Raw genomic sequence first — 20129 nt, forward strand, 5'->3', positions numbered from 1 at the left:
ATTTGAAGAGACAGCTGATGATTCAGAGCTTTACACCCTTTCAGTATAAAAGCCTTTAAATGAGTTAAACGTGAGAAAAAAAGCAGACGACAGAATAAATAATGTGACTGTCAGGCGGAGCAGAAACGCAACGTAAACAGGATATGATGTCATCAAAGGAACAGGAATGGCTCTTTGGTCGACAATTAGCTAAAGGAACTAAAAACCGACAGAAGGAGGAAGATGACGATGACGAGGTTTTTTTGGTAATCAGCTGATTTCTGACATCAGGCTTAAAGGGTCAGTTCACCTGTTGAGGGGCGGAACTAATAAACTGCAGGCCAGCGTGGATGCTCGAGCAGACGCCAAGCTCGCGTGAACTGACCCTTTAACGAGTCACGCTGGTTTCCACAGAAACGAACTTAAATGACAGCAGAGACAAGACGCTGCGATTGGCTGATTGTCTGAAACCCGTGTGAACCGACCCCTGCTGTGGTGCGTTTGTGGGCAGAGCGCGGAGGTCCTAGAGTGCGTGCTCTCGCGGCGGCAGCATGTGCAGCACCTGGTCGAGCAGCTGCAGCGCTCGGTGCAGGTGCACCTCCAGCCAGCAGGGGGTGTCCTTGATGCTCTGCCGTGGGTAGTCACACCCCCACCCTTTGACGAAGCTCAGCCGCACGATGCACAGCCTGCGGAGGTCGTCCACGCCCAGACCGGCCGCTGAGCGCACACCTGCGGGAGGAAGCACAGGTGAGACACAGAAACTAAAACATGTGAAATTAAAACCACGAGGCTTACACCGAGGGCCGAGGCCGCCCACCATAAAAAGGAAGTGAAATAACATTAAATGCATGAAAAAGCAGGAAGTCGCACTGAGGCCCAAAAATGTCCAACGCGAATCTGACTCGATTCACTCTGCAGGTAAGTCTTTTAAGCCCTGCGTCTGGTTCATGTTATAATTTATTGACACCTGTGCCTGTCTGTCACTGGCTGTGTTGGGCAGGTGATACTCACTGACAGCAGGTGCGATTCCTCCCACACTGTTCGGACCGGGAATTGCACCGACCACCGCGGCTGCCTGAGTCTCCACAGCTGCCTGAGCCGCTGCCGCCTGCTGCTGCATCTGCCGGTGACACTGCCGCAGGTCGAACACCTGAACACAGACGGGTGAGACAGGCAGACGGGTGAGGCACGCAGACGGGTGAGACAGGCAGACGGGTGAGGCACGCAGACGGGTGAGACAGGTACACGGGTGAGACACCGGGGTGGCTGTAGCTCAGGTGGTAGAGGTGGTCATTCGATGCCAGTCTGCATGCCAAATATCCTTGGGGAAGAACCTACCGCACGTTTCTCTGTGATGGATCCATCCAGGTGTAAATGTGCGTGAACATGGTGGGCAAAAACGGCCACATACTGAACACGCCATAATGAGCTAGGGTTAACAAAGAGCAAAACTGCCAGCAGAGCCAAAACCACCTGATAGAAACCGTAGCCAATTCACACTTTTATGTCCAATCATGCACAAATCTATGTCCTATAAAACTGTCAACAAGCTGCTGAAGAAGTTACAACAAAGCTGTCCAAGTATCGAGAAACACGGCCCAAACAAACCTCTCAGAGAAACTCGGATCTCTTCACAAATCAAGAATATCAAATCTGTAAAAGGAAGATGGACTCGCTGCTTTACTTCCTGCGATCCCCAAACACGTCTTTGTCTGTCTGTTTTACGTCTGTTTGGACCTTAGTGAATCCGAGCCCGTCTGGGCTCAGATGGTCATTCGCGGCGTCTACCGCTCACCTTGATGTATGCTCCAGGGTAGATCTTATGAACGCCATCGCCTGGTGCTCTGCCCGCCTCCCGGTCCAGATAGAAACTCTGGACAAACACAGAGTGGTCGCTAAGGCAACGCATCCAGATGTCACCCTCCCCCCGACACTCCAGCTGAACCCCCCGGCCGATGTGGAGCCTGCAGGGCAACAACATCAGCAACATTAAATACTAACACTGCAATAATTCTCATGGTGCCACCCACTAAACGACCGCTCACCTGGCACGGTGGCTGGCGGCTGTACGGTGGACATTGCTCAGCTGTCCCAAACAGAATCGATCTCCTCCCGAAGGATCCACGTACCCGTCCACGGTCACCAGGGGACAGCTGGACTGGACCTTAAACATCTCACCAACCTGAACGTCCAGCTCAAAGTAGGAGATGGAGCACCAGAACTCTGGACCTGAGGATCGAGACACAGATCAGGACATGGCGGACCTGCTCCCCAAACATCCTGACAAACTGGAGACAAAAGTGCTTCTCAACCTTTTATTACCTGAGCTTTTACTTCTGTAAGTGAGGACATCTTTGTTTCAGGGAATTCAGACAGATAGGTGTGAGTATCAGGGCACTTTATTTTTACATTAACATTTTTTGGACCTGCTTCACTAAGAAGGGACATTTTGTATTTTGGGGACGTCGGCCACTATGTTTTGAATCTTTATTAATAAAGTGAGGTCAGAGTGAGGGGGCGGGGTTTGTGGACAGGTGTGGTACCTGGGTGGTTGGATACTGGCTGTGGATACGGAGCGGTGCTGTGATGCTGTGACCCTGCAGAAACAAACACAGACCCAGTACTCAGCAATAATGCAGTACTCGCAGTACTACGGTACTGAATAGAGCAGTAACATTTAACATGCTGTCTTACAGAAGTGAGTGTTGGGGGCGTGGTGTTGTTGATGATGATGAGGATGATGATGCAATGGTGGATGTGGCTGGTTGCCCCGCCCACTATGCGCAGAGGTGTAGGGGGCAGGGCTGTTACCTGCCCAGTTGGCTGTGGAGACACACAGGACACTCATTATACTACAGAAGTAGTACTAAGCACAGGTAGTACATAGTACTTAGGGTACAGTACCAGGTTTGTGGGGGCCACTGTACTCTGGGCTCTGCTGATGTGGGGAGGCTGGGGTCGGGGGATGGGGGGGCTGGGGAGTGTGAGGTGGATTTGAGTGAGGCGGTGAAGCCTGGCCGCCGTGGTTAGGAGGCGGAGCAATCTGAAGGAGGCCAGGTCCGTCCAAACCGCCGCCGACCCCCCTGGCAGTCAGAGCTGCGGGCACCATGGAGCTGCTGCCTGCAGGAAACACGACTGTGTTACAACAGCGTCACGGCGTCTCGCACGCGCTGACAGCAAGGAGCAGCACACTGACCTGGGGGAGACAAAGGCATGCTGGGATACATGCCGACAGGCCGTGGGTGGCCATAGGGGTTGGTGTGGGGGGGCAGGTCGATCTGCAGACACTCCTGCATGAACTCCTCTTTTATGAGAGACTGAGGACCTGTCAAAGCAGACATTACAAACATTTAGACTGTACCCCAGGTTTGACGTTTGTACCCCAGTCACTCAACTGTAGCAATCCGAGTCCTGGTGATGACTGTTTGCCCCTGTTAATGACTGTTTGCCCCTGTTAAAGACTGTTAGCCCCTGTTGATGACTGTCAGCTCCTATTGATGACCGTCAGCTCCTGTTGATGACTGTCAGCTCCTGTTAATGACTGTCAGCTCCTGTTAATGACTGATAGCCCCTGTTGATGACTGTTAGCCCGTGTTAATGACTGTTAGCTCCTGTTGATGACTGTTAGCTCCTGTTGATGACTGTTAGCCCCTGTTGTTGACTGTCAGCCCCTGTTGTTGACTGTCAGCGCCTATTGATGACCGTCAGCTCCTGTTGATGACTGTTAGCCCGTGTTAATGACTGTTAGCTCCTATTGATGACCGTCAGCTCCTGTTGATGACTGTTAGCCCGTGTTAATGACTGTTAGCTCCTGTTGATGACCGTTAGCTCCTGTTGATGACCGTCAGCTCCTGTTGATGACCGTCAGCTCCTGTTGATGACTGTTAGCTCCTGTTAATGACTGTTAGCTCCTGTTGATGACTGTTAGCCCCTGTTGTTGACTGTCAGCTCCTATTGATGACCGTCAGCTCCTGTTGATGACTGTTAGCCCCTGTTGTTGACCGTCAGCTCCTATTGATGACCGTCAGCTCCTGTTGATGACTGTTAGCCCCTGTTAATGACTGTTAGCTCCTGTTGATGACTGTTAGCCCCTGTTAATGACTGTCAGCTCCTATTGATGACCGTCAGCTCCTGTAGATGACTGTTAGCCCCTGTTAATGACTGTTAGCCCCTGTTAATGACCGTCAGCTCCTGTTGATGACTGTTAGCCCCTGTTAATGACTGTTAGCTCCTGTTGCTGACCGTTAGCTCCTGTTAATGACTGTTAACTCTTGTTAATGACTGTTAGTAATACTTTATTTGAAGTGGCTGTTCGTCGCAGGACACGGACGCTTGGTGAATAAACTCTCATACAGTCTGAGAATGTAGTTAAACTGTTTATCAGAGGGAAAGTATGATTTTAGGACACTGGAGCCTGACATTAGTTTGCCATGATGTTAGCTTACAACAAGCTGTTGTTTAGCTATCTGGAGACGGCAGGTCTAAACTGCTGAAAATAATTATCTGTGACAATATCGGGAATAAATAAGCATGTTTATGCACATTTTCAAGAGTTAGAGCCCTGACTTCAGTTCAGGAGATGAAGCTGGAGGTCAGGAGGAAGAAGATGAGTGTTTGTTAAGATGGCGGTGGCGTTGTCTCTTTCTTTATCTTTGGTGAAGAGGCCCTGTTCACTGAAGAGAAAACACTAGTATCAGCCTTCATATTTTGAGTCTGAACACATAAGAAGTCCTATGACTTCTTCCCTCGTCTGCCTACATATGCAGCTGTCTGTAGCCACATGTTTAACACACCATTAGTCGGACGCACGCTCCTCTGTTGTTTTAATACTTTAATTATACGTTTATAAGAATGCTTCAGGTGGTTGGAAGACATAATTACCCACTAATGTACATGTATTTCTGAGTACAGTATCCTTTTCACCTGTTTGCAATATTAGGGGCGTGGCCTCTTTGACTGACAGGTGGATGGTGACACAGGCAACTGTAGCTTCTAACTGTCTGTTAGCTTCACCTGATCTGGACCCAATGACTGTAGAAAACATGGACAACGTGACAGCACCTCCTCCCATTCTACAAAAATGAAGCCAAAATATCCCGCCTCTGGAAGCTGCCATCTTGCCAGAGTCTGCGCAGTAGGGACTTAAGGTGGAGCGACTGTGTTACGCTCCCGCCGACACACCTGCTGGACGTGACCGCAAACACGCCCCCTACACTTTTTACGTAGCCCGGCTGCTCCAGTTTATTTGCTGATGGGTTTACCGCGACTGACGACTTGTTTAATTAAGGTAAATACAACCATGTCACTGTTATGAAAAAGACACATAGATTAGCAAGGCGCTAGATTAGCCGCTAGAATACGCAATGTGTTTGAGGCTTGTTGTTAGCTAGTTAGCGATGCTACACATCCGTTACTCTAATAGTCTGTATTATTGAATGATTCAGCACTGCTTAGGTTTTGTTATCCATTTTTAGACAGTGATGAGATCATCTGCACACTCTACAGAAGCCCAGAGTTACTGTTAATATCAAAAATATAATGCTGTCCTTTGAGATTTTAACATAAAACTGTGAGTGTAATGGATCTAAAACTGTTTAAATCTTCAGAGCCATCTACTACGGTGGCCCCTAGAGACAAAGCACGTACAAACTCCAAAACACTTGCAAACTCCAAAACACATGCAAATTCCAAAACACATGCAAACTAAAAAACACTTGCAAACTAAAAAACACATGCAAACTCCAAAACACGTACAAACTCCAAAACACATGCAAATTCCAAAACACATGCAAACTAAAAAACACTTGCAAACTAAAAAGCACATGCAAACTCCAAAACACGTACAAACTCCAAAACACTTGCAAAATCCAAAACACTTGCAAACTCAAAAACACAACGGAAGTGCTCCAGGACGCTAGGGGCAGTGTTGAGCTCTATTTGCAAAATAAACGGCAAGTTTGTCTGTATGGGACGGTCTAGTCTCTGTCGCGCTTCCCAGGTTGCCTAGCAACCATGATACTAACCGCTGGAAACGTGTCATACAACTTGGTTTGACAGAAATGAGGGAGAATATATTTTGTTCATTTGTTTGTTTCTACAAGAGCTTTGTGTGATTTGATAAGTATCTGAGGCTGAGACCACAGGACAGTAAAACATGATTTTTGGGCTTCATTTCTGTACTGAACAGTTATTTAAGATTAGTTAGTAAATAAGAATTAGCTAATGTTGTTCATGAGACTAAAGTCATATCACTTTGGTAATGTAAATATAATATGGCCAATATTATAGTTATTATATTAATCATTATTAGCTATTACAGCAGTGAACATGAACTCTGTGTCAAATACTGAGCCTCAGTACAGATTCAAGTTGCAGTTATTTACATGTCTTATCACCTTAAATCTTCACTCAAAGACAAGTATCTTTGACAGTGTATATATAGGTGTATCATATATCAGAGACAAATGTTGTTACTTCAGTATGTTGCCATTACTAAATTTGGCTCATTGCTTACATATATTTATAAAAAGAAAATGTACAAGCTGTGATAACTGTGTCTGATAGAATGAAGGGTAGACTGATATATGAAATATTCCTTTATTGGGTGAGAAAATCAGACCATGTCATAACTGCTTTAAGTCATACAGAATAGATATCAGAGCCTTAAACAGGCTGACTTCTGCTAAATGGGTCAAACTGGGCAGAAAGTCTACAAACACATATGTTAGGGAAAATATTCTAAAACACTTCTTCAGTAAAGACTCAGAGAAGAGAAACACACAGAACTTCTTGCTAGCAAGGGCAGCCTCCAGACTGAGACTCGCACTAAGAAACTGCCCCAATCTTTATTTATACTTCAGTAGGTGTGTGTGTGTGTGTGTGTGTCCTGCTGATCAAAGGGTCATGAGAGCACAAAAGGTACATCCTTGGTCAAGAAAGGGGGTAGTCTCCCCCACCCTAGATAACATGGTGAGGAAGTCCAGCAGTTCATCTATATGTAAAGAAGCACTTAAACTAAAACAGACATAGCTACGTTAATCCTGCCGTAAAACAATAAAACAAGGTATGAGCTCTCATGCTCCCAGACGTGGGGGTGCATTCCTGGGATGCACCCCAAGCCTGCAGCCTGTTAGAGATCACACACAATTAATTATATGCCTCTAAGTATACATGGTTGAATATTTCCTAATACAAATAACTACATGCAGTATTCTACCATATGCAAACTTATATCACTAAAAGATTATACTGACTACTAAATACAATTTTCCATTGACAACATAACATCCTTATAGAATATGATGTAACACTATAGATCAACTTACCTCAGAATATATAAAGCATATAAACAATTACAGCAATATGATGCAACACACACAGCAGCTACTGATCCAAAATACTCAAAGCTTCATAGAACTGAAACAAACATTTATTTTAGCTCCATTCTGCTGCAGATACATACTTTAGGTTTCTGAACATTAAACTTGTTGCTGCCTTTCATAGTGTGTAACTTGAAGGCCCTGAGTACTCTGAGTACTTTCTCCCACACTGGAAACACTGGGATGATCACATTATTTGAACATTACCTAATAAGACTGATTCAGCACAGACAGTTATGTTAAACTTTCCTAGCAGTCCTTCACAAACAGGGAACAGTCTGTCTATTCTCTCCATCTGTCAGCTGCTGCTGGCTCTTCCTCCTCCTCTTCCTCACACACTGCTGAGTTTGTCCTGGTGGATCATCAGGGGTGCAAAGCCTCACAGATGATGTGCAGCAGTGGGTCCCTCAGTCTGTCCTCACTCTGGACACTTGCAGTCGTCACACATGGAAATCAAATGTGTGATAAGCTGCAGGATTCAAACACAAGTGTAACTTATAAACACATGTTCATACTTTTATTCCACAATCAGAGAGAAAGAAACAGAGAGAGAGTGCAGGACAGACAGACAGGTGACAGTCTCAGGTGTACACACTGCTACACAACAGCACAGAGAAGCAGGATTTAGTGTTTGTGTTATTACGAAACAAGAAGAGTTCCAGATGGTGCAGTGGACACATGTGTGACTGCTGTGATTAAAGCATCTTTCTTTCAGCTTAACGAGTGAACCGTCAGCTCGTTCAAACACACGTTAAAGTCCGTTTGGCTCGACACCACCGAACAGAGGCAGCAATATAACATAGCTAACATTAACAGTGCAGTGAATCCTGCTTGTGCCGTGATGTTCAGGACTGCAAACCGAGCAGCATCACTGACTTTCAGCTTGTTGTGTTTGTGGATATATGACTGACTTTAATTATCTACAAAATCATCACAATCTCTGTAAGATTAAGGTCGACTATATATATATTTATTAAAGTAAAGGCTTTAAAACCAAGTTAATTCTGAAAGTACAAACATCGCTAATGTCAACTTTCCCGACATGTGGCCAACAATAATGGTTTCATGTTCTTCATTAAAAAAATATTTGTGCATAAATAAGTGACATAATATTCAGTACTTACTTCTGAAAGTTTACTCTTCCTCCGCTCCGCTTCCACTGTTTTTTTTTTCGGCAAAATTATCCACACCACCACCGCACTATGAAGTCTGGGATATGTTGGGCCATGAAGACTACACCGACCCATCCTTAAAATTCAGGGAAATTAAGGACGCATTTCAGGGCCGCATTTCGGGCAGCCTTTGAATTTGGAAAGCCTTCTCTTGTCGCTGTGAGGTAATCGGCCTTAAAATGCGGCCTTTAAGGCTGCAAACCCCAAATCCGGTCATTGGTACTTCCTGGCTTGTGTAGTTACTAGGTAACAAAAGCTCAACACTGCCCCTAGTGTCCTGGAGCACTTCCGTTGTGTTTTTGAGTTTGCAAGTGTTTTTGAGTTTGCAAGTGTTTTGGATTTTGCAAGTGTTTTGGAGTTTGTACGTGTTTTGGAGTTTGTACGTGTTTTGGAGTTTGCATGTGTTTTGGAGTTTGTACGTGTTTTGGAGTTTGCATGTGTTTTTTAGTTTGCATGTGTTTTGGAGTTTGCATGTGTTTTGGAGTTTGCATGTGTTTTTTAGTTTGCATGTGTTTTGGAGTTTGTACGTGTTTTGGAGTTTGCATGTGTTTTGGAGTTTGTACGTGTTTTGGAGTTTGTACGTGTTTTGGAGTTTGTACGTGTTTTGGAGTTTGCATGTGTTTTGGAGTTTGTACGTGTTTTGGAGTTTGTACGTGTTTTGGAGTTTGTACGTGTTTTGGAGTTTGCAAGTGTTTTGGAGTTTGTACGTGTTTTGGAGTTTGTATGTGTTTTGGAGTTTGCAAGTGTTTTGGAGTTTGTACGTGTTTTGGAGTTTGCATGTGTTTTGGAGTTTGTACGTGTTTTGGAGTTTGCATGTGTTTTGGAGTTTGTACGTGTTTTGGAGTTTGCATGTGTTTTTTAGTTTGCATGTGTTTTGGATTTTGCATGTGTTTTGGATTTTGCAAGTGTTTTGGATTTTGCAAGTGTTTTGGAGTTTGCATGTGTTTTTTAGTTTGTACGTGTTTTGGAGTTTGTACGTGTTTTGGAGTTTGCATGTGTTTTGGAGTTTGTACGTGTTTTGGAGTTTGCAAGTGTTTTGGAGTTTGTACGTGTTTTGGAGTTTGCATGTGTTTTGGAGTTTGTACGTGTTTTGGAGTTTGTACGTGTTTTGGAGTTTGCAAGTGTTTTGGAGTTTGTACGTGTTTTGGAGTTTGCATGTGTTTTTTAGTTTGTACGTGTTTTGGAGTTTGTACGTGTTTTGGAGTTTGCATGTGTTTTGGAGTTTGTACGTGTTTTGGAGTTTGCAAGTGTTTTGGAGTTTGTACGTGTTTTGGAGTTTGCATGTGTTTTGGAGTTTGTACGTGTTTTGGAGTTTGCAAGTGTTTTGGAGTTTGTACGTGTTTTGGAGTTTGCATGTGTTTTTTAGTTTGCAAGTGTTTTGGAGTTTGTACGTACGTAGGCCCGCCCCAGGAGATGGATACACCCAGCATTTCATCAACACTGTGATGAGACCTTTGGTTTGTGTAATGTTATAAATAGTCAGATACTCCCAAGAGGCTCCGGGCTTAATATTTAAAAATATATGATCCTCTCTGGTTACTTGGGTATGAATAACTATGTTATTTACCATAAAGTGATTCACACTATCTGCAAAAAACTGTGAAAGAATTCCAGATCACCAGTTTGTAGTTTAACATACAAGTGACGACCTTTGACCTTCATCAGGTTTTATTTAATTGTGTCAGAGAAACTCAAACGTGCTCTTCATGCAGCTGAGTACATCAAGTGTTTAAACTGGAAGCTGTGCAGGTCTGAGATCAGCAGCTTTATGAAACATCAAACTGAGGTCCTGTTAATGCTGATATACAGTGACACAGTTACATGAGTGATTAATCCTTTGTTTGTCTTTAACTTTATCAATAAAGCTGCAGCTTTGACTACAGGACGTGTGGCACTTTAACCTTTGCACTGTTTTCATCAGTTCATTTTGCAGTTAACATGTGAACATGTTGGATGATCTGTGCTGTCACTGGGTGGTGCTGAGGTCTGAATCTGAGGGCAGCTCCTGTAATCACAAAGAGATCAGAATCATCACAAACTGAATTATAAAGTTTATCTCTTAAATCTGAAATAAAGCTGATCCTTCTGTCCTCACACTCAGGATCTGAAGCTCTTCTCTTACATTTTTTTCACTTCTACAGTTTAATCAATAGTTACTTATTAATGAGGAGTTACTGAAGCACAAGCTTAAAAAAAATAAAAATAAAATGGTGTTATTGTCTTTACACATGTGGAGACTGAAAACATGCTGTTGCTTGCACATATTTAATAATCAGCTCTGCACAGGAGCTGAAGCAGGATGCAGCCTGTTGCTTTTACAGTAAAATACTTGTAATAAAAGTACAGTAACAGTAATTAGTGACTGAGCAGCCCGGGGCGTTTCTCTTGATTTCTTCAGTCGGTGTAAATTCATTCACCTGCACAGATTAGCTAAACGAACCCTGACAGCCGAGTCCTCATCTTAGCTAGCTAGGTCTCAGGAGCTAGCTAAGGACGGTAGTTACGGATTAGCTGACAAACACGTTTAACTTACCGAAAAAGTGCAGCGGGGCCTCGGGTCCTTCTGTCGGGTAGTCCAGTTTACTGAAGAATACCTCAGGCTGTCAGGTTAAAACACTCGGTCGTGTTTTCGAAGCGTAAACGCTGGCCCTCCTCTCAGAGCTTACGCTCTATCTTCTATTCCCGAACAGAGATACGCAAGTTTCTCCGTGACTGCAGCTGCCAGTCAAAGCTGTTATGATGACGTTTCACCCCAATTTAACATCACCGCGGTAGGAATTAGAATCAGACTTATGGGAGAGGAGACCCCTTGGACATCAATCAGCATGATGAGAACTATTGATAACAAAGGAAAGAATCTTTGGGAAAAAATTATCTGAGGAGAATAAATTTATTTAGTCCCATCCGCTAACATGGAGGAGGCGGGGTTTATGACCTATACTGCAGCCAGACACCAGGGGGCGAAAGAGACGTTTTGGCTTCATTTTTGGGGAGCTGTCGCGTCATCCATGTTTTCTACAGTCATTGTTCTGGACATTTCAACTGTGTTTGTGCTGTTGGAGCCTTTTGGAGAATTTAATGACATCATCTGACCAATAACATGGCTGCTGTGAAGTTACCATAGTAACAGACCGAGAAGAAGGTGGAGCGAGTTCGATGAGAGAAATTGGATGGTTTTGATTGGATGTTAGTTAATTAACTGGCATTTCTGTGTGTGTGTGTCTGTTTCTGTCTCTGTGTGTGTGTCTGTGTGGGCTCCAGAGTGTCTTCGGAAATAGAAACGGTCACCACGGTGTTTAGTCTGACTTCTGCTCAGACACGAGGGCAGATAACAGAGACGCTCCAAAACCTTCAGAGCCCAACAGGAGCGACCACACACACACACACACACACACAGAAACACACATACAGAAACACACATACACACACACACACAGAAACACACACACAGAAACACACACACAGACACAGAAACACACATACAGACACACACACACACAGACACACACACACACACACAGACACACACAGACACACACACAGACACAGAAACAGACACACACACAGAGACAGAAACACACATACAGACACACACACACACACACAGACACACACACAGAGACAGAAACAGACATACACACACACACACAGACACACACAGACACACACACAGACACAGAAACACACATACACACACAGACACACACACACACAGACACACACACACAGACACACACAGACACACACACACAGAGACAGAAACACACATACACACACAGACACACACACACACAGACACACACACACAGACACACACAGACACACACACAGAGACAGAAACACACATACACACACAGACACACACACACACACACACACACACAGACACACATACAGACACACACACACACACACAGAGACAGAAACACACATACACACACAGACACACATACAGACACACACACACACACACACACACACACAGAGACAGAAACAGACACACACACAGACACAGAAACACACATACAGACACACACACACACACAGACACACACACACACACACACACACAGACAGAAACAGACATACACACAGACACAGAAACACACATACAGACACACACACACACACACACAGACACACACACACAGACACACACACACACACACACACACAGACACACACAGACACACACACAGAGACAGAAACACACATACACACACAGACACACACACACACACACACACACACACAGACACACACAGACACACACACAGACACACACACAGAGACAGAAACAGACACACACACAGACACACACACACACAGACACACACACACACACACAGACACACACAGACACAGAAACAGACACACACACAGAGACAGAAACACACATACAGACACACACACAGACACACACACACACACACAGACACACACACACACACACAGACACACACACACACACACACAGTGTTTAAAGCTGTGACCGTGTTTCCATCAAAGCAGCAAAGACACCTAAAACCAAACGCTGCTGCAGCCCGATGACTCACGGCCCAATCAGACCAATCACAGAGGGCAGCAGGTGTGCAGGGTTACCTGTGGCGGGGGACGCTACCCTCTCGTAGTGGTAGGGGTTCACACACACGCTGTCGTACTTCAGGTCGAAGGCAAACTGACAGAACTTGACGTGCTTCAGCTCGTTCTTGTGGAGGTCTGGCCACCGCCACAGGCGGGCGTAGATCACATGAGGGAAGCCTTTTCTACCCGCTACCTGCACAGGTGAGACAGACAGTCAGCGAGGAAACATGTAAGCTTAAATAAACTCTGTGACAGCAGACTGAGTCATGCTGAGCACAAACACTGTGCGTGTGTGTCAGGTGATTATGCCAAACCACAAGCATGACATCACGTCTGACCTCAGCCTCAGAACGCTGCAAAAAGTTCAGGTCAGACATAATAATAATGGATTGCATTTATATAGCGCTTTTCAAGGCACCCAAAGCGCTTTACAATTCCACTATTCATTCACTCTCACATTCACACACTGGTGGAGGCTACAGGTGTAGCCACAGCTGCCCTGGGGCAGACTGATAGAAGCGAGGCTGCCATATCGCGCCATCGGCCCCTCTGGCCATCACCAGTAGGTGGTAGGGTAAAGTGTCTTGCCCAAGGACACAACGACCAGGACAGAGAGCCCGGGGATCGAACCAGCGACCTTCCGGTTACAGATACGCTTCCCAACCCCCTGAGCCACGGTCGCCCCAGTGAGATCCCAACACAGAGCCAACATAGCTCCAGCCTGCAGGGGGCGTTTCTCTGTATTCTGTCCCCAGCTGAGTGTGGGCACACCTGAATGTCCTATTTCAGACAAACATTAGCTGCAGTTCACCTAGGGGGCGCTGTGAGATCAAAGTGAGCGGAGCTAAACAGAGACTTTGGATTTTAGTGTCCATGAATCCAGCCTGGATAAAAGCACTCTTCCTCCTTCAGTTCCTCTCAGTGAAGCTAATTCTGACCATAAAACACTAGCATGCTGCTAACGCTTGCTGATTGTGCTGCTAAGGTTTTAGGACAGGTGCCTGTTTCCACAGTTAAAGCCCAGCAGGAGCTCCAGGTGTGCAGGACAGGAGCAGCGGGGTGAAGGCGACGCTGTCAGGAGGCTGCTCGCTTCACGCCCCAAACCAAAATGGAGGACGCTGTAAAGCACCTCGCAGTGCTGTGACGTCTCTAACAAAAAGCGTTTACTGCAGGAGAAAACCTGTGAAACGTCTAAAGGTGGAACCATTTCTGCTGAGCTCGACAGCGCCCCCTATGGAGCAGGAAGTCCACAGAGAGGCGGGTCCCGAGTATTTAGAAGTTGTTCGATAAAACGTTTGATGATGAATGTTGCTGTGTGTTAGCCGGGTCCCTTAATTGTAGGAAAACCCTAATGAGGATGTTTATTCTCACCGATGCGTTCACTAAACAAACTTTAAACTCAGAAAATCCCCGCAGGCTGTAAACGTCTCAAAGCCACAGGTTTGTGAATGTGCTGCTTTAAATCTGATGGACGAGGTCTGTTCTGTGTGCACAGGTGAAGGGCAGGGATAAGACTGCAGACAAAACAATCTCACACACACACGCTGCAAAAAATGTCCTCATAAACCTGCTCAAAGGGCCAGGTCCCCACACTGAACGTAAACTGAAACAGCACTTTCTTTTAAATCACCTTTTATCCACATTTTGAACGACCGCCTGCTCGTTCAGACTCTCCTCGTGTCTTTACTCTGTTTCTTAAACTTTAAGTGTTAAGTTCAAACTAATGTTTGTTCCTGTTTTCTGGGTTTTTTCCAAAGGTGTCGCCGTGTTCACCTCTCTGAGCTATGAGAAGCAGGCATGCTGCAAAAACAACATCCAAACCCCAAAACAAGCAAACAGCAACACAGAAAGATTTTAGCAAAACTTTCCAAAGATACCAAATATACCAGGGTTTGTTTGTTTGATCTGGAGAGCTTTCACATGATGACACATTCAGAAGGAACGTCTCCGGTTTGTTCCTGACTACGAAAAGTGAAAACACAAACTGCTCATCAGAGAAGAAACACACATCGCACTTTTCCTTCAAATACGAACACGTTAAAGACCGAGTTGGACATCATTTAGAAACATAACTGACGAGGTGACGGAGAATCAGGGGTTTACACGGAGGCCCGGGTAGAAAAATCACCAAACAAAAAGCACAAGAAAATTATAAAAGGACATCTTATTGTTATTCATGCAAATCTACGACTGAAAGGGAGAAATTCAAGAAAAAAATCAGATAAAGTCAAATATCTGAGGAAAAGATTGTGACATAAATATGTGAGATATTACACTAACACTGCTTATAATTCAAAACTAAGACAAAAATAGATTAAAAAATTCAGACGCAAAAGGTTTGATTTCAAAATCCAAAACTAAACCAATCAAATAACAAAACTATAGGATGACGAAAACGTCGACTCGCTGAACTAAAACTATGAGACAAGAAGTAAAAGTTTCATGTTTAAGACAAGAGTGAGAGCGAAACACTGACTGAAACATTTACACTCTGACACATGAAGCTGGGATTTTAACCTCTAAAAGGTAAACCTGTTAGAGCAAAACTAGGAAACGAGGAGAAAAGAACTCAAAGAGCCAACAGAAACCAAACAGAAACAGAAATATTTGATGTAAAAGTCAAGACAAAGCTCTGCTTTTGGCCACAGGCTGAGCTTCTCGATTTTTTAATGGGAGACAAAATCATCTCGTCCTCTCTGGGTCAATGTCTGCAGCAGCACGTCATTTCTTACAGTGTGGAAACTCTGCGGTATGAAATCCACCAGAGTCCCAGACGAGTCCACATTCCCGTCCTCTGCATGCTTACACACACACGCACACACACACACACACACGACCCTGAACCCAAACCTGAGCCCTGAAACCGGCTCTGAAGCGAGGGCCACAAACGGGTCCTGAGTCTAACAAGGTGCTCACAAAGACAGCTGTACACACACACACACACACACACACATACATACACACACACACACACACACACACACACCAGACTGTCTGGCTTAAGTTAACCCGGCCCCTTTCCTGTGTTTCAGACAAAACAAGCCAGCCTGCCCTTCCTCCTCCTCCTCCTGCTGCTGTTTGGATGTGAGACCTGCGACGTTCTGCAGGATCCTGCAGTCACACCGACGCTGTAACGTGGTTCTAACCGCTTCCGTTTTATTGGTTATGCCTTCGAGGTTTGATCTCTCGGGTCTTCCTCGCTCACATGCCGACCCTCAGACTGAAACGGCGTCAGCTCAGGCCCACCGCCCTCGCACAGGCACGCGCTCCAGAGCTCGCTCATCAGGCGACGCTGCGGCGAATGGAGGCTGAGGTTTAATGAAGCAGCGCTCCGTGACAGGAGCCTGCTACAGGTGTGCGGCTCACCTGTGTGCCCCGCCCAGCCCTGCATCCTTAAAGCATATTCCCACCAACCTGAACTTATCACAGAAACATTTTAACAGCAGCATACACAGGATGACGGAGTGGGGATGGAGACAATGTCCTCAGGTGAACCACGTCTCCTTTTACGGTTCGTGGGGTGGGGACGTTTTGGTTTAAAGGGTCTGTGAATGTTTCAGAAGTTCCTGAGAAGGTGTCGCATGTTTTAGTGGGACTGTGGGGGGAGGGGTGCGCTGTGGGCCGGATCAGCTGTTCCTGGTGTGAACCTGCTCAGCAGACTGAGGTGTGCTCTGTCCTCTGGTCTCATAATTACTGAGAGACTGGGGGACACACCCAGGCTGCTGCTCACAGCTCCATCATCATCATCATCATTATTATTATATCAGCGGTGAGGAGCTCCTGGAGCGCCGACAGAGGACACAGGAAGGACAGGATCAGGTGCAGACCAGGTGAGGGGCGGAGCCTGAAGACTTTAAAGACTTTTTCTTTGAAGTCCTGTTATCTTTCTAACTCTGTCAGAATAAAATAAGGTGACTACTTCCTCTCTGAGCCTCAAGCCTTCCTGTGGGCCCTCTGTCGGGTTTTCACCGCCGTACCTGCAGCCGGCCGTCCAGCGTCCTCTGGATGGTGACACACTTGCTGGGGTGCACGCCGTTGGTGGTGACGGCGGTGATGAGCGAGTCCAGTTCGTCCTTCTTCTCCTTCAGCTTTTTCACCAGACTCTCGATGGCGCGCTTGGCAAAGCCCTCGTTCTCGCCGCCCTGCCGGTGGCACATCAGACTGTGGACGATGCTGAGGCAAGCGTCTGCGCTGCTGGGGGCGGGGCCGAGCACCGACATGGTCACCTGATAAAGTAAAACAGAATCTGCTCAGACGGCTCAACAATCAGATCCATAAAAAGACTTCCCCGGACAGATCTATGTGGGTGGGGCTTGTGTGCCCTCGGTGACATCACACAGACCCGTGATAAACGCTGAGGTCGTTGTCAGGTTTCACGTGAACCCACCAGCCAGAGGAACAGGAAATACATGACAGGAACACACAGACAGGTGGGACGCTCAGGTGTGCCCGTGGGCCAGGAACAGATCCTATAGCTGATCCACAGGTGACCTCATACGGTCCCTGAGCACAGATACAGAGCAGGGGCTGATATTGATCGTATTGTCAGTGATCAGAAGTACTCCTGTCCCCCCACACACGTCACTTCCCTCTGAGACAGACAGAGAGGTGAGGAGGAGACAGGATCACCACACATGCACATCCTCGTCTCGCTACTGATTGCTTTCATTTTTTCATCAAACTGTAAGCAACATGACGTCGTGACCGTGGCTCTATGACGTCATCAGATGCTGACGATGCCTGACGCTCACTGGCTGACCCGACTGCTGCATCAACAGTTGTTCACAGAAGAATTACAAAAGCTCTCAGCGGGCTCCTGCGGCGCACTCACCGGGCTCGGCGCTCTCCGCTCGGCTATGATCCGCTGCCGGGTCCGTGAGGCCGGAGGTTCGTCCGTCGGCGCGTCCGCGTGCGACTCCGTCTGCATCCAGACTGTCTGCACGCTCACCGGGGGGAGGAGGAGGTGGGGGCTATGTCATGCTCCCCCGACGGCCAGACATAACAGGAAGTCTGGCGACCTCTGGGGCCTTCCAAAATAAGAGCACAGAGACAAAACTGAGCGTTGTTAAGATGTGGAGCGTTTACCTGCGGTTTACCTGTTTGTGCTTCCTGCCTGCACACCTGCCACCTGTCATCGATGTCACTGTAATGTTGCCTGTGTGCGTTGTCTGAGTTCACTGCACAGTCAATTTAAGTTTTATACAATGATAATTACAGTTTGCCTTATTTTTCTGCCTGGTTTGATTTTTGTTCTTTTTAAAATTTATGTTATTTTATTTTTCATGTTATTGAAAAGTGGCTATTCGGTTATTCACCTGTAATCGTGCTTTCGCTGTCTAGTTTTAGTTATTTGTCCCGTTCTAAAGTTTTCCTTTCTTTTAGTTGACCTAGTTTTACTTCATTGTGAACCTAAATTCATTCTCACGTCACAAAGAAAAGCATCAAATCTCGTTAGGGCAAGCTTACTCATTAAGGGTTAAAAACGATTAAAATGATTAACAGAAATATATTAACACTTATTAGAGATGCTTCCTGGGTTAAAGAAACGTTTTAAAACTCAACTCAACTAAAATATTTCCAAAATGCAGCTTCAAAAACTCTCCTTTCACTCATTTTCCCGCATCAGTTACTGCTGCTTTTATTTTGTGATACTGCCGGAAACACGCTTTGCCTTGTCAGAAAGTTTGTGCGCGTGACTTCAGCCGTGAGAGAGCCAATCACAGCCCTCCTGTGTGTGTGTGTGTGTCTGTGTGTGTGTGTTTGGCGCCATCTGGTGGCGAAAGTCGAGGAAACACATTTCTCGTGTTTGACAGAAACATTGAAGCTGCAGAATAAAAACAGCTGACCTTTATGATGAAACAAAAAGGGACAGAGTGACATTTGTCTGCACTCAGGCCCTACAATAAATAAAGACACAAAAACAAGAGTGTGTTCCTCTAAAACTCTGCAGCTGCTGCACACACTCTTTCACAATAAAACGTCCTCTTCCTCTTTCAGGCCAACTCTTGGCTTTCCGACCGTCTGGCATGGAAACCTCTGCGGTTTCAGTCCCAGACTGACTGGTCCTGCACCGAGGACGGCAGCTCTGTCAAGCTCCCACAGGGAGAACGCCCTCACCGAGCAGGCCGAGGCCTCCAGTCTGTGGACGTCTTTGGGGACCAGCATCCACAACTGAAGCCATGAGCGGTCAGTGATGCCGCTTTAATAGAAAACCAAAGTCCCAGCCTCAAATGTCTCATATTTTCTAATGTTTTATTTATATAGTAAAAAGAAAAAAGAATATGAAGGCAATTTTGAAAAACCCACCCCACCCACCAAGCCTGATGTTTTACTCATGACCACCTTTCCAGTCTTTAATTTAATTAGGATGTTTGTTTTTAACCTTTGATTTGTAGATTTTTCTTTAACTGTGTTTTCTCCTTTAAACCACGACTCGATGTTTTGGTTCACACGTAGAAATATCTGGATGACTCGCTCACCTTCAAACCACATGAAGAGAATCTCGTAAAAACACTTTAGTTAATACTGCGATTTTATTTTCAAAATAAGTCGCGTTTTTCTTGAATACAAAGAAGCAGTTTGTTGCTGCAACGTTTTTATCTGTGCTGGAGACAGATAGAAATGTCTATTCTATATATGAATGCTTCGCGTTGATACTGTGTGTCGTGCTTCTCTGAGGTTCATCACTAACAGTAAATCTCAGACTCACCACTGAGAGTTCTACGGCCTGCTTTGGCCATTAGGAGGAACTCTCATTTATACAGTTTTACATATAAGGCAATAATCGGATTGCTGCCTTCATATGTTCCCTGCTTGCAGTGAAACATGCTGGTCGTATCCTCTTCGTCCGCCTGAACTGAACTTGGCAAAAGAGATTTTGACCATAGCCCCCTCGGCTTGGAACGGACTGCAGGAAACGACTCTCATCAAGTGGTTTGAAATCTAAACTAAGAATCCTTGAGGCCAAGTCCACAACATGCAACTGTTTCAATTAGTTTGTCATTTTAACTGAATT

General features: G+C 45.7%; 2 protein-coding genes across 5 annotated transcripts in view; one reads left to right on the forward strand and one right to left on the reverse strand.

The window, feature by feature from the left end:
* LOC146565047 (SMAD family member 4-like) overlaps positions 1-20129 on the reverse strand; it is a 22091-nt gene continuing 1962 nt past the window's right edge. For 2 of the 3 annotated variants that reach the window (XM_085292917.1, XM_085292918.1), the window contains exons 2-12: positions 17946-18141; positions 17092-17340; positions 13133-13307; positions 3176-3304; positions 2884-3099; positions 2674-2802; positions 2523-2576; positions 2025-2208; positions 1775-1943; positions 991-1129; positions 3-708 (exon numbers count right to left, since the gene is read on the reverse strand). In XM_085292917.1, the coding sequence (XP_085149043.1) occupies positions 503-708; positions 991-1129; positions 1775-1943; positions 2025-2208; positions 2523-2576; positions 2674-2802; positions 2884-3099; positions 3176-3304; positions 13133-13307; positions 17092-17340; positions 17946-18041 (1746 nt within the window). In that variant the 5' untranslated portion in view covers positions 18042-18141 and the 3' untranslated portion in view covers positions 3-502. Of the gene's footprint in view, positions 709-990; positions 1130-1774; positions 1944-2024; positions 2209-2522; positions 2577-2673; positions 2803-2883; positions 3100-3175; positions 3305-13132; positions 13308-17091; positions 17341-17945; positions 19127-20129 lie in introns of those variants that run through there. The other variant, XM_085292919.1, reaches the window with a different exon arrangement.
* LOC146565048 (uncharacterized) overlaps positions 19157-20129 on the forward strand; it is a 13402-nt gene continuing 12429 nt past the window's right edge. Inside the window, exon 1 of one of the 2 annotated variants that reach the window (XM_085292932.1) lies at positions 19157-19300. The gene's annotated coding sequence lies outside the window, so the exon portion shown is untranslated. Of the gene's footprint in view, positions 19301-19914; positions 20048-20129 lie in introns of those variants that run through there. The other variant, XM_085292934.1, reaches the window with a different exon arrangement.

The sequence above is a fragment of the Mchenga conophoros genome, linkage group LG11 (genome assembly GCF_057382185.1).
Source record: "Mchenga conophoros isolate Kocher_MC1m ecotype Shallow Benthic linkage group LG11, M_conophoros_male_GT1.1, whole genome shotgun sequence".
Classification (NCBI taxonomy): Eukaryota; Metazoa; Chordata; class Actinopteri; order Cichliformes; family Cichlidae; genus Mchenga; species Mchenga conophoros.